The following is a 14865-nucleotide window of genomic DNA, read 5'->3' as shown; positions in this document are numbered from 1 at the left end:
CTCCACATCTGGCACAATCTTCACTGAAAGAATCTCGAGTGCTCACGTGGAAGACACTTAAGGGGGAAGTGCTGCATGTGCCACCACCACTGCTGCTGCTAAAGTATAACAAGGATGCATTTGTTGTGTCCTGTGGCGAGCCAGAAATAAAAGGCACCATACAGGTTAATTGTCTTGATTTTTTTTTTTTTTTAAATAGCACATACAGAAGACTTTACAAATCCAAATGAGTATTATGTCTTAACTAAAAATCTATTTAATTCATGTATTAAAAACCATTTCATGCATTTTTGTTTGTGGTTTCCACCGACCACATCGGTGTTCAGTTGGCTTTTAGAGATTTGGCTGTGTTCCAGCTAATGATGAACTTAATTCTGAGGGGACTGCTTTGAATGTAAGAGATGTATGGGGTTTGGTGTGTGAGTTTTAAGATCGTTGTTTGGAATTTTCGGAAAATGAGATATGCTTTGAAAACGTGAGCAACTGACTGTAAACAACGTACATGGAGCGTTGTTCAATACTTGCGTTAACCTTTTGTCGAATGGAGTCCTGGTGTTGAGTTTGTTTTGTTTTTTTTTAATCGCCACTGTTGCTTCCTAAAATACATTCACAATCCCACAACACATACACTATGACTTACAGGTTACAAAACGTGTTTGTCTGTGTAACCGGGGGATAAATCCGCGCATGTGTAGATAAAGTACTTAGCAGCATACAGGTCCATGATGGCGTCAAAAATAATGATCCACGAGACCTGAGATCCTGTGAGAGTGGCCTCCTGAGACTCTGTGTCGGCCTGAGGGCAGCTTGGGACTGCGGAGGCGTTTTTTTGTGACAGCTGCAGTAAAATCATCGTTGTGACGGCTAGAATGCTTCGTGTCTGGCATCACTCTTTACAGGATTTACGTTTACAATGGAATTTGAAACACTGCCCCACGGTGTCACAAAAAAAAAATGACACTGTTACAGAGTTACACTGAGGTTTTGTTGGGCATTTCATTGCATTCGAGAGAAAGTGCCGTAAACTCTTTAAGCAAAGAATTTTTACCGTAGCCCTCTGGCACACAGGCTGATACTTTCCAAGCTTCACCCGAGAAGGTTTTCAAGTTTACTTCCGAGGGGAATGCTTTTAAGATGCTAATGTAGCACTCTGACATAAATCCAGAGATGCCTGTCATTACTTTAAAAACAAATCACATGCAAAAAATACAGGTTCCCTCGAATTCTCTTCTTTTTTTAAATACTTTTAATACTGTCCTGTAGCGAAAAGCATTTATTGCACTGGAAAAATTAGTCTTGACAACTTTGCACATGTCAAGTCGATGTGGAATTTATCTGCAGGCATCAAACCTGGTTTTCAGTTTGCAATCATCAGGAACATATAAAGCAAGCTGGGCTTTTTGCCTCAAAAAATGAGAGCTCTTGTCGAAGCGACCGGCTGCAGTGAGCAAGCATCACAACTCGCAGCAGATACATAATTAAGTATTTCTGGACCACAGAATCATGTTCTTCACCGTCTCTGCCTGGACAAGCATCAGGAGTCAGACATTTTGTCGGGGAACCATCAGCCGACACCACTCTCCCAACATTGCTACCCTCACCCACACCGCACAGCACTCGCCCTTCACTGCCGCTGACCCCAGCCTCTGACAGTGTCACTTCCACGCCGACACATGAGGCCGTCGACAGGGAAATCGCACGCCACTCGTCTGACCCCCCCGACCTCATCTGAAGGAAACCTCCCTCCGGACTGAATATCACAGAGCCAACCACACTGACTCAGAAAGTCAGCCAACAGTGAGCTCACAGGGCAAGTCTGCTGCTGTTGACTTCTATATGACTATATGGGATTGTTCTGGGTGCTTAGTCATTCAGGTCATATGTTGGAATGACTTGACCTTGTGTGAAAGGGGAGCCCACAGCTGAATGGAGCTCAATGGAGGCATGAATGGAGGAACATATGGCCTAATGTAGCGATGGAAATATGAGACGTGTGGATGACATGGAAAACAAATGACTATGTTGTATGTTATGGTGAAGACTACAAAGAAATACATAACATAGAATAATGAGTCCAATTAAACACACAAAAGAGAGAAAATTATTTAAAACTGCATTAACTGAGTTTGTTTTCTTTCTTTTTTTTTTTGGCCTCTTGAGGGCAACAGTACAGTCGCATTATCACTTTTTAAGTTGCCATAGCAACAAGTTAGTTAACATTTGCTTATTTACACTTCCAGCAGATACAGAGCAACATTAGCATTTAGTTGGAGTCTTATTTCTGGGCACCTGATGAATCTAAATCCAATATTCACACTCTTTTCTTTTTTTTAATCATTTGGTTTCTACAACTCCAGAGGGAAATATCTGGATCTTTGGCTGCCGAATGCTCCGCAAATTAGTTACATCTCTATAAAATTCAATATTAAAACCAATACAACCGATTTAATTTCATTTAAGAGAAGCTTGACACAGTTTAGTTTGTATCTGGTTATACTTTTAATGAATGGTCCCAAATACATAAAATGCAAAAATAGCTAATTTAATTGTGCAACTACAAAGCTAGCAGTGGGGAAACCATCTTGGAAAAAATGTATTAACCCTCCTAAATCAGAATAACAGGTAGTTTTTTTCTACTTTTTCCTACTTTGCCATTATTGGTTGAATGAAGCATACCTACCTTAAGATGCTCGGTTTTTGGAGCTTTTTTGCTGAAAACAGCCGCCGGCTGTGGCCGAAAAATCATGCAATCATGAGCGGTTAGAGTGAATCCAAAACATAGAGCTAAAAGACACCAAAACACTGAGGGGAACTGTGTAGTTGGGTGATAATTATCTGTGTGTTCCTCACTATGATCGTCAAATTTAACATATGTAGTCATTTGATCCATTGATACTAAAACAAATTTGAGTGCAGCAGCTTTAGATTTACTGGTTGAATACAATGAATAAGTGATAGAAAACTGTTTATAAATAAATAGATATCTATAGATATATTGATAGATATATTTTGGCAAGAAGTAAAACAACCAACAGACACACAAGGTAAGTCGTTTAAAAATATAACAGTGAAATAATAGCGGCATCCGGGCAGGAAGTCACAAAGAGGGGCAAATCATGACAAACAGTTGCCAACCTCATGTTAATGACAGAGCAATTATCAATAACTGCAAACTGAGACAATTCAACATCTGTCCCCAGCTCCCACTGGGATGAATCAGGATGGGATGTACGAGCTAAATGTAACAGCTCAGGACGTATCATCGACCAACGCATTAACGGGTCAGCTGACACTGGACAAACTGAGTCTTTGCTCTCGACGGTCTTGTTGGGGCCCTCAATGACGATGCTTACGTCAGCTTTACTATACGAGCTTGGCCTTTTTATTGGACAACTTGAGTCATCTATTATCACAAATCCAGTATTTAGTGCACAGTTTCTGAAATTAAACTAGGCCCAAGTGTGACTTATCCAGTTCTGCTTTCAATATCTAAGAGCACTGGGCCAGCTTCTGAGGGCCATTTTGATCCAACTGCTCCCTCTACTGCTCAAGAGCCATACACTACATCTTCCATTCATCTAATACAGAGTCTAGAGCCTTCACTCCAATGATGTGGTCAGTCCGTGGCAAAGGATCATGTGTATGTCAGTTGCTGCACCGCGCCAATTAAAGGTACCTACCCCAACAAAACAATGGAGCATGCTCTGTCTGTTCTGTTAATAACATACACATCATTACTGGCTTTAGGCCTTTCCCCAGATAGACGACAAAGCGCAGTCCAGCCATCAAGTTCCTCAGCTTCTGTCTCAAATATGCACCAGTCGTCGTTGCCATTGAGCAAGGCTGTGGAATCTAATTACACCAATGAAACGCAAAAATGTGAACGTTATGTACCAGAACAAAGCACAGAAGAATAGGTATGCTGCAACTAATGATTATTTTCATTATAAATTAATCTTTTTGTCTATAAAATGTCAGGCGACAGGGAAAAAAGCCTGTCAAAATTTCCCACAGCCCAAGGTGATCTGTTTCGATGGCTTGTTTTATCCAACCAGCAGTCCAAAAGCATGTTCAGTTCACTACCATATGACAAAGAAAACCTGCAAGTTCTCACATTTGAGAAGCTGGAAGAAGCAAATGTTTAGCATTTTTTTCTCGAAAAATGACTAAAACGATAAATTGATTATCACAACAGTTGCAGATAATTTTGCAGCTCTACACAAGGTACTATCAAAACAGGAAACCGGACATCAAATCATTGCTCCATAGCACTGAATCCGACTCCGAATCTGCTTTGCAGCTCCCTTGAACCCTGTCACGTTTTCACCCTGACAGCTCAACGCAGCCTCCACTTCCATCCTCTGTCACTGCCAGAGTGGAGCTTTTGCTGAGAACACTGTCTTGCCTCTTTAACAGTTTTAGCAGCCACCACCTCTGTTGTTTCCATGGTTCACGTTGTTGTCTGCATCTCAGGGGAGATGGGCCCAATTACAATAACACATTGCCACGATCAAATACAGAGCATGTGGTTGGCAATGAGGTCTGCATTTGAATCACTCAACCCTGAACTCAGAGAATCAATGCTTCCAGTTCCCTATCACCAAAGTTGGACCTGTGAGCTACAGACGAGACTGTTTTTCTACTACACCCAGTCCCGGCAGTGGTCACGGAAGGTAAAGAACAGTCGCCTTTTGGCCCCAAAACCACCTGCTCAAAGTGCAAAGCAGAGATCTGAGAGCGATAACACCAAGGCGGCCGCAGCTGTTCCAACCTGAGCTGCCCCAGACCTCCGCTGAGACTGTGGATTAACCTCACATAAGGTGACGAGAGGCCACTTCCATTATGATATGAGCAAAGATGAAAAACTGTTGACACAGCACTTCAGCCTCGTCCTCCACATTATTTCTGAGGTATATAGTAAAAAAACAAAATTAAATTAAATTTTTAAGAAAAGGCATAAAAATTCCCTGCATGATTTTTGTAACAATTGAATCTCACAATTCCAGTCCATCAGAAGCAAACATGATTCAGATTCACAACTTTTAGTGCAGCTTTCATTTTGAATTTTTAAACAGAGCAGCAACAATACTATTTTACTTCTTGACGAAAAATGAAGCACTCTATTAACTCTGAGGGTTTTTGTCCTGGTTCAATTGAATGACAGGCAGATCAAAATTCATCACTTTATAATTCAATATAATTTGTGCAAAAGCCAACAGTAAAGTTCTCTTTTGACAGCTTTTATTGTGTTAACACAATATGTGAATGGCATTATCTACAAAATCATGGGTAAAAAATGTATAAATCCCTTGTTAGAGTTCACTGTCTATTTTATTTTGATGTCCTTGTTTTGGGCGTATCAGGTGGCACCAAAGTCTGAAAAACACTGCAGTCCACAATCTCATCCTCGGAAAGGGATGACGGGTGATGTATACACAGAGACATCATCTGGAGGCCTTGCCGTTTTCGTGAACATCCATCCTGTAAACAAGGAAAATGTCAGGTTTGATACATAAATAATGAAGTTTCAGATGTAGTCCTGTTTGACATGTAAAAACAAAGACTGGCAAATATATATTAAAAGGCACGAAATAAATTATTTTACCAGCTCTTATGTATTTGTGACTGTATTTGTTATGTGTATATGAGGGGGTATCTGTGTACATGTAGGGGGTTTAGACATAAGAAGCAACTTGGATCCATTCAATGTGAGAGGAATGTTACACCCATAAAGTGGCAGATGATTGCTATTTCCCAGGAACACACCCATTCTCATCTTTGAGGTGCTGGTACAACTCAAACTTGTTGTTGACGGAGCTCGCTCTTCCAACAAACTCTTGGTGCTTTCTGGAATTGGCTGTGGTGATGCGATTGGACCACATGGTGAGGAGCGAGACCGGACCTGCAGCGACAGGGAGACATGTCAAGAAGGGGCCTCACTGATGTCATCAGGTGATACACTAGTTCATATCTACAGAGCCTGGAGCATTCCATCTAAATAATTATACTGCCTTGGTGTGCTGGATTTTATTCAATGATTAAAGTAAATCCATCTATTTAAAAAAAGCTATTACAACTTGATTAAATACATTTGCATTTAAATCATGCATTATAAAACTCAAAATGTAATAAGATCATATTGGCCCATTAATACACTGTAAAAACACTAATTATCCCAATGACACACTCCAGGCTAAATACATATTGGCATGGACTTACATCAGTGCTTTCAGATCAAGATAAAACTGTTGCATAAAATATCTGAGTATCAAGGAATATCAGTGAAGTAGCAATTTGTGTTGTCCAAAGTTTTATTAGAAATACGTCCCATTTTTGTCTTGTCAGCTTTTCATCCGACGATCCTGTATCATCGATACTAAGACCAAAGACGGAACCTGCTATAATCAGTGATATTCATTGTGATTGCTGTTTCTTCAATAAATTTGAAATGTTTGTGAATGATTTATTGCTTTTAACTAGGGCTAGACTGATTTAATCTAGAAGATACTTTAGGGGTTGGTCTAAAGAGAGAGTATGATGAGCATCGGTACCTTTCGCTCTCTCCGGGGGCTGAACCTCCTCTGTGGACAGGCGCGGTTTCTTGTTGAGCGGCTCTGGAGAGTCAGGGGAATCCTTGATCACTTCCGACTCCTGTTCTTCTTTATCCATCAAACCCTTTAGCCTTTTAGGTTAAAAAAACAACAAGACGGTGTAACGTAGAAGAATAGAAAGCTGAGTGAACCATCCCATCCAAAAGCCACAGAAAAGACTGTTTTTTGCCACTAAATTTCAGCAACTGTTCTTTTTCCTTCAACTGTGATTATTATTTTCCGGTATGAGTACACTATAGACGTCCGAGCCCTACTTACCTCTCTGAGTCCTGCCAGCTTTTGTCGTCCGTTTCCTTGCTGCAGTTTTTCTCTGCCCTGTCCTCCCTGTCTTCCCTCTTCCTCCCTCTCTTCTTTCTGTCCTCCTCCTCGGGAGGTTTGCTGCGGCAGGCGATGATGCAGTCCAGAACCCGCTGGTGTCGGTCGGTGGCTCCGGCGTGAGTTTTCACCAATGTTTCCAGCTCGTTCCACATTATACGATACTGTTCATCTCTGGAATTAACAACAGTGCACCAGTGACCCTGCTGACTGTTTATTTTCATAAACTGTGATGGTGATACTCTATTACTGGAAGCCAAAGGATGGAGGAGGTCAAGTTTTCCTTTCTTTTTTCATTTTTTTTTAAATAAATACCTCTTGGGGCCTTTGCCTCTGGATCCGACGGTAGAGATAGGAAGTGGGTCATTCTTCCTCTCCATGTCTACCAGGTTGTAAACAGTCTTCTGACAGGTCAGAACGTCCTCTTCAGTCAGAGTCTCCTTCACTATCAGGTTAGCTAGAGGAACCACCTAGTGGAGGAAAAAAGCAAGACACAAGGACAATGACATGGACAAACATGGAAAGCAGCAAATTCTCAACAAAAAAAACCCAAAACAAACCAAAAACCAGCAGGCAGATTATCTTTTACTTTCAGATGATATCATCATGGAACAACAAGCCGAATATTTTAGAGCGTGGTGGAAACTGCTCTTGTAAGACTGAAATGCAGAATGCTGCTTACTGCCTGCATGTTAAAGATGGTGGTCTGGGAGATGATCATTGGCCAGTATCGAGTGTGACGCTCCAGCTGCGCCTTAGCCCTCTCAGCTGGCAGCTTGCCCGAGGGATCATGGGAAGACTCTGACACCGGAGTCAGCCGGTTCTCCCGCATGAATTCACCAAAGTCCTGAGGAAAACACACACACAAAATAAAATCCGTTACTATCAGAAAAATTTTGTTGCATATTTCAGCACAGTTACGGTGAGCTGAACTCACCGTGATTCGGTAGTCTGTCACTCGACCTCCGCAGCCCTCGCTGATGGAGGGCGGGTCCTCCAGGGTGGAGCGGTTGCTGTTGAGCACATGCAGGAAGATCTCGCCGCCATGGCTGCTGAGCATGTGGCTGATGACCTTTGACCCTGACTTCCTGGGCTGCTCCAGCAGCACTGATCGACCTGTGGTTTTCACAGGTAAATCTCACTTACTGACTTGAACGGGACTTTTGGAAAAGTCATCCAGTATCTCAGTCACATTACAAGAAACACTGCTCCAATAAACAACCAATGAATAGTGTAGATAAATTAGAATAAACAAATACAGATTAATGAGTTTATCCAGTTTACCGTTCAGGAGAAAATTTGTCAAGCATGACGACGGACGACTGTTTACATCTGTGGGGGAGATGCGATAAGCTCCGGTACAGTAATGCAGCTCTGAGGGGGGAAAAAAAGCAACAAGTACATTCAACTAAATCCGGCATTTTTCATCACAGATGCTGCAATCCTGCAATCGATAACTCCCTTTCCTGCACAATACATTTCTCTTGTCTACTTCATAGCTTCGTGGGAATTTTTTATTTTTTTATTTTTTTAAATAACGAATATTGTATGTCTCTACTTAAATTACAACTACTTCAACAACTACATCTAACAAGACTATTGTGGGAGTATATTCGCAGAAATTTGAACCGATTTCAAAATAAAAACTTAGTATTTTTCACAATAATTTAAAGCATACATGCATATGTCACCTAACCTGGCATTAGGCTAAGTAAAACTTTCAAGAGTACTATACATATTAAACATTTAAAAAACGAAATAATAACTGACAAATAAGAACATCAGCTGACTGTGCCCACCTATGCTGTTGGTCCGTGGAGTGCACCATTTCAGTGTAACCGTCTCTTTGAGTCCATTTTCTCGAGTGCTGGTGCCAGCCATATGCAAGTCTCCTGCACAATGGAAAGACGACATGTGAATTGTTAGATTCTGATGATGAATTATTGACTTTAAAATATACTGGACATAGATTAAATCACCCAGGATGTCATAAAGAAACCGCAGACTTGTTTCCCAACATGGTTGTTAAATAATGTAAACACTGAAATTACAATAGCACAACAAAACTTTATTCATTGAGCAATGTTTGAAGATTTTGCCTCAAATGTTTCTGAATTACTTTATTTTCTGCATTTGTGCCTGGAGCCTTTAACACTACCTCTTATATTTGGGGCCTTTGCCGCTGGATCTCAGTAAAAAATGTTAATAAACTGTCCTGCTCAAATGTTTATTACTTCACTTTTACCCACCACTTTTAAAGAACTCCAGGTGAGCGTCTCTGTGATGCAGGAGCTCGACATCATAATTGGCTGATGTGTTTGCGTGCTGCTCTTCCTGCCCATCCGCAGAGACAATAACAAATACACGTCAGCTTGAATGCGCAAAAACTCATACACACACGCATGCGCACGCATACATGCATTCACACACAAACACACGCACGCGCGCACACACACAAACGCTCATTAACACTGCTGATTTCATGTTCCGGAGGGTAAATGATAATGGACAAAGTAAAAGGAAAATGTTCACTTGCTGGATGACCCAAGTATGTTTTCTTCTTTCTACATCATTGACTAGTGTTTAATGTAAATGTACTTTCATTCACACAATACACAGAGTCTATTGGGCCTATACTTGTTTGACAATTTTAAAAAACAGTTTTATATATTTTGGCCATGGCCTTAAAAATGGGGCCTGGCAACCACTTACCTAAAAACAAACTTTAATCACAAGTTTTGAATTTGAATTTGAATTTTACACTTGGAGAAACTGCAGTTTTAGGACAGCTAAAGGTGGAATCATGTTTAAATATTTAGAGGATGGTCAGGTTTAAAAAAAAACTAGTTATCAAGACAGCACAATGGACCACACAAAGACACTAAAGGGGGAGTGGGTGGGGTCTGATGAGGGAAACAAAGACGTGGGGAAAGTTTGGACAACTTTTAAGGTGAAAACACCTGACAGACAATTACAGTATTAAATGACTCAGAAGAGGCAACGCTGGTCACAGATGTCCCGACTTAAAGGCAGTTGAATGCGATATTCATACTCTGCGCTTTTTAATCATTATTTGGCAGAAACACTATCTCGAAACAGCCAAAAAAGCTTGATTTTCCCAGAACAATTTGAATTCCTTAAAAACAAATAGTGAGTCATCGTAAGTTATTACATCAGTTAATTAAAGAAAAAGTTGATTTCAGGTGTGCAGGCTTTACGCTTTTTCCATCAAACCCCAAACTCTGCATTCCCCAATTGTCCACATGAGACCAGAGTTGCCCGTCCTTCACTGGAGCCTCGCCAGCAAATCTGTAGACCAACTGTCACATCAAAATAAACTAATGACACTGTGAGCCTGTTTGCAACAATAGAGCTGAAAATATATACTGCACACTACATGGTGTAAACTCTGCCCCTTCCTCACTTGCATGTGTGTGTGATAAGAGTACTAACCTGTTCGCAAACATTTAATGTGGGCTAGCAAAACAGAAAATACAGCATGAAACCAGCAGCAGGTTCACAGTCATATCAACATGCAGATGAGAGAAAACAAAAAGATAAGACTGTAAAGTTTCATGAGGCATTAGAGGTGGTGAGGAATGGCTTACACATAAAGATTAAGCAAGCACAAAGAAAAATGTGAAGGCTGTGAGAGAAAAGTGAAAATAACCAAAACAAAGCAATCTTTAAGTAAAAAGTGGAAGTGGTGCACTGCATTCTGGTCATGACAACATTTTTATACTAGCACAAGAAAAAAAAATATTTTAAAGGTTTATGTGAGTTTTAATTTTGACGAGGCATGTGCAAGGCCAGACTAAAGCACAGGAAGCCCCTTACCTTCATGGGGATGTTTGTTATGGTGGTGGAGGCCAAGTCAAAGTGCTGCTGGACCAGAATGTTCAGTTTGGTGGCGAGGTGTCTCCCAGCACGAACACTGTGAACCTCACTGGTGAGCAGGGGAGAGATCTGAGACCGCAAGAGAGGGATACAGTGAGAAATAACACCTGTGACATGGTGCTACTAGACGTGGTTTGGTGTCTAGAAACCAACACTAAGCGTCTTGTTTTCACAATGCTATTTTCTGTGCGATTTCCACTCTGACGGTGAATCTTAGAAAACTGAGCCCCGAGCCTCTCGTTGGCACCCACCTCTTTCTTAGGTCGGTCAGACACCAGCGTGTCTTCACCCTGTGGGTAAATGTGAACTAAAACCAGCTCACACTGCTGAATGGCCATCAGCCTGAAAGACACAACAATGAGTTAGACAAAGGAAAACAAATCTATGAGTCATTTATCACATCACATATGTATCTGATTTTAGTAGGACGGCATTATTACCACTATATTTCAGCCCATTACTCCCTGTTCCAACTACTATCAAAGAAAAATCATTGAAAGAAGTCAGTGAGACGTTTCTTTGCACGTTATCTGACACTGACCTGTCTGAGCCTGCTGCCAGCTTGTTTTGTTCTAAAATGGTCTCCTGGATGCAGTCTTCCAACATGCGCACGTGAGTATCGCTGTATGATAAAAGGCAAAAAACAGCACTGTAGTGGCAACAGTCTTCAAGGATATAATGCATTATAAGGGCTTCTTTCATAAATATCAAGTAATGGGATAAATAATGTCCTTTAGATAAGCCCATATATGTACACAAGTATAAAACAGTGACAATACAACAGTCCTTAGAATGAAACTATGTTTGTGAACATTTTAGTTGTGGTTTACTCTGTTAGAGAGGTGCTGATTCAACTCCACGGTCATTTTTAAGGCTGGTTTTGTATTGGACTGCATCATATTGTAAAGGGTTCGATCCGTTATATAAATAAATGCGCTGAACAAAATGTTAGAAGCATTAGACATACTGATTTTAGCAGAATCATCAACATCTGGCCAATGACTGCTGTTGATTTTCTGGCACGTTAATGACAGTGGTTACCTTTTAGCATTGGTCAGGCAGATAATACGACCCCTGTTGGCCACTCTCTCAGCTGTGTCCATCAGCGCGGTACGCCTCTCGTGCTGCAACTCTGTGATCTTGCATAATGACTCCACTGCAGCCACCAGCCCATGCAGGATGCTGCAACACTCTGGGTCCTCGCGTGGGTTAGGTGGACCAACAGCAGCCAGAGCTGACATGAGCTGCCAGCAAACAGGGAGAGAAACCACATAATCATATTGCAAGTCAAATTCTGAAGGGGACTTGTGCAAAAATTTGGTCACTGATGTTTGTTTGCCCTTGTGACAACCTGGAGCTGCTGAAGTTTGTGAATACATTTATCGTACGCTGGCTTAATGAGTTTTAAAATGCAGGGGATTACCTCATGAGTGCTCTGATCTTCCTGCCTCCAGCTATTCAATATGTGAAACTCTGAATCACTCACAATGTAATTAACCTGTTAAATAAAAAAGTGGCAGAGAGATTTATTGGCATTGATTTTGATGATTTGATTTTTTTTCATTTAAACCCAGTTTAAGAACAAAAAATAAATCAAAAAAAGAATCTAACCAGTTTGTCCTGTGGATAAATGTCATAGAGAATCCGGCAGTACTCCATGGAGCACTCCACAGCACAGGTCCACAGGGACTTGGACACAGGGGCCAAAGGAATAACCCCTTGAGCTCGACTCTTTGTCAGCACATCACACTCCACCTGCTGACGACTCGACTCAGCCATATAGGGACAGTGGTCTACCACGAATACCGTCTTATGGGACACTGAGAACATCTTCATTTTGTATATCTGCAGTATGTACTAATCTGTAAGGAAAAGATAAAAATACACCAATGTTAAGCTTTGGGTAAATTTATGTTGAAATTTATGTTGAATTTTAAAGTTGTCATTGTTTAACTTCATTTACTGGTAAATTTGCTTTGCTTAAGGTAAACTGACAATTGTCTTGTCCCCTTCATCATAGAATTTCCGCTGGCATGAATCTTTTTGGCATCGTAGAATAAAGTGAGTCAGATCGACTGCTTAAAACAATCTGGTTGTAAATGAATAAATGAGCGATTATTTTGATTTTTTATGTCTGATCATTTAAACAAATCATACTGTCTAACATAATAGGCAACATGATATGAGAAGTATTCTCACCAACATTTTAGACGGCAATACCACTGGTTAAAGATATAGATACCCTACCTATAATAACCCAGAAGACGGGATTTAAAAATTAAAAAAATCCACAGCTAATATAGCTAATCATACAGTACCATGTAAACAACACAGTAAACGAATTGCCTTGGTCAGTCTGCATTGATATACATAAACATTTGTAAATATTTGTAACTGACCTGTTGGTCAGTTAATGTTAACTCACCTGGAAAAAAACCTTAAATGCTTCGCGGTCAGGAAATTATCTGAGCCGGCTGAAAACCGTGTCTTCTCTCTTTAAATCAATTTTAAACTAATAAACTAAATACCTGTATACCAAACGAGGGACCTGATCGGTCTCAGGACATGTTTTTCATCACTGACTCCAAATGCTAGAGTAGCATGTCAGTCCACCGCTTTAGCCTGTTAGCTAACACTAGGCGGAATCATTTGTTTGCTGATTCACGTTTACTACCATTCGACACGAACATTTTTCCATTATGGCGTTTGTGTAATACTAAGCTTGGTGTTTTCTATTTAACCCACTGTCAAATAATCATTACCTAACGATGCTTACACACTTGGAATAACTAGCACAAATAATACACTTGTAAGTCGTTCCAGGTTTGTTATTGGCGGAAATATGTCAAGTGGTGTTCCGTCACCGTTTTCCTTCCCCTAGCTGCTGGGCCGCACTGTTAGAAGGTTCCTAGCCTGCATCACTGGGTACGGTATACCGAGGCGAGCTTAGTTTTAAGTTAGTTGTTCGACAGACATTCACTCTTCTCATTAAGTTTCACCTTGTGTTTGAATTATGAGGATGGCTGGCTCACTTCCCAACCCCAAAGCTTAAACACTGGGGGATGACTTTACGGATTAGTACCCTCTAATGCCCACTTTGAGTCATGTAGCTACATATTTTATAATAAATTGTAAACCACTGGGTCACATGACACGAAGGCTATTACAAATCACAATATTTATAAATAAATATTTTTAATAAATATTTTTTTTTCTATAGCTTTCATCTTATAAGGTAAGAAGAGTGACTGTCGAACATCCAACTTAAATCTAAGTTCACCTCGCACTCAACCATTGGTCTCGCCCTCTCTTTATCACTCCGGGCAGACGGTGGAAATGTATGGGGTTACGAAAATGTAAAATATCTTGGAAGTTCCAACTCGCTGCTGGATAACAAGTAGATAATTAATAAATAAAATAATAATAATAACTTTTTCAATTTGCCCTACCGTTTGCGTACCGAACTGTGTGTCAATGAGCTAACGGAGGAACGTATGGGTCGCCCACGTCAAAAACTAACGGTAAGCGTTGCAAGGTGAAACTTAACTGCAGGCCCTAGCTTAGAAGTCAGTGGCTTACTTTAGAAAAAAAAAACCTTCAACATTTTAAAAGATTCAAAACACTCTATACTGTAAGTAATACCGTATTTTTTCCCCACATTAGCACTTTTATTAGGAACAACTTACTAATACTAGGGCCTCCCTTTTGCCCTCCAAACAGGCAGTTCGTGGGCTGGATTCCACAAGATGTTGCAAACCCTCCTCTGGGATTCTGCTCCAGGTTGACGGGATGGCGTCGCACCATTTCTGCAAAATATGTCAGCCGCAGCGGCCCCGCTGCCAGTCGCCCGTTCAGCAGCCTCCCGAAAGGTGCCGGGTTGGATTCAGATCGGGTGACTGGGGAGGCCACCGAAGTACGCCGAGGCCGCTGTCACGTTCACGGACCCAGATTGGGAAGATTTTTCCTTCGTGTCGCGGTGCTGGAAGAAGACACTGGCCCCTACAATCATGCCACGACCAAAGTCACATGAGATAACATTAAC

General features: G+C 41.0%; 1 protein-coding gene across 2 annotated transcripts; it reads right to left on the bottom strand.

The window, feature by feature from the left end:
* Nucleotides 1-5224: 5224 nt before the first annotated feature.
* On the bottom strand, nt 5225-14829 carry ints13 (integrator complex subunit 13). 2 transcript variants are annotated; one of them, XM_040143902.1, is made up of 17 exons: nt 14510-14829; nt 12435-12685; nt 12247-12321; nt 11865-12067; nt 11365-11445; nt 11075-11165; nt 10764-10892; nt 9176-9260; nt 8726-8818; nt 8211-8300; nt 7864-8042; nt 7609-7773; nt 7242-7396; nt 6870-7100; nt 6552-6682; nt 5767-5902; nt 5225-5481 (listed from the first exon to the last, which is right to left on the bottom strand). In XM_040143902.1, exons 2-17 carry the CDS (start codon nt 12657-12659, stop codon nt 5445-5447), a joined length of 2106 nt encoding a protein of 701 aa, XP_039999836.1. In that variant the 5' UTR covers nt 12660-12685; nt 14510-14829; the 3' UTR covers nt 5225-5444. The 2 variants fall into 2 exon arrangements, with proteins under 2 accessions (XP_039999836.1, XP_039999827.1); XM_040143893.1 differs by lacking the exon at nt 14510-14829 and adding an exon at nt 13249-13730.
* Between the last annotated feature and the right edge of the window lie 36 nt (nt 14830-14865).

The sequence above is a fragment of the Xiphias gladius genome, chromosome 2, assembly GCF_016859285.1.
Source record: "Xiphias gladius isolate SHS-SW01 ecotype Sanya breed wild chromosome 2, ASM1685928v1, whole genome shotgun sequence".
In the NCBI taxonomy this organism is placed as follows: Eukaryota; Metazoa; Chordata; class Actinopteri; order Istiophoriformes; family Xiphiidae; genus Xiphias; species Xiphias gladius.
This window is presented reverse-complemented; position numbering and strand designations above follow the sequence as displayed.

Coding starts and splice junctions, on each gene's coding strand:
- ints13 (XM_040143902.1), bottom strand. CDS start 12,659: ATGAAGATGTTCTCAGTGTCCCATAAGACGGTATTCGTGGTAGACCAC. Junction 12,322..12,434: donor TTTATCCACAGGACAAACTG/GTTAGATTCTTT, acceptor TTTATTTAACAG/GTTAATTACATTGTGAGTGA. Junction 12,068..12,246: donor AAGATCAGAGCACTCATGAG/GTAATCCCCTGC, acceptor GTTTGCTGGCAG/CTCATGTCAGCTCTGGCTGC.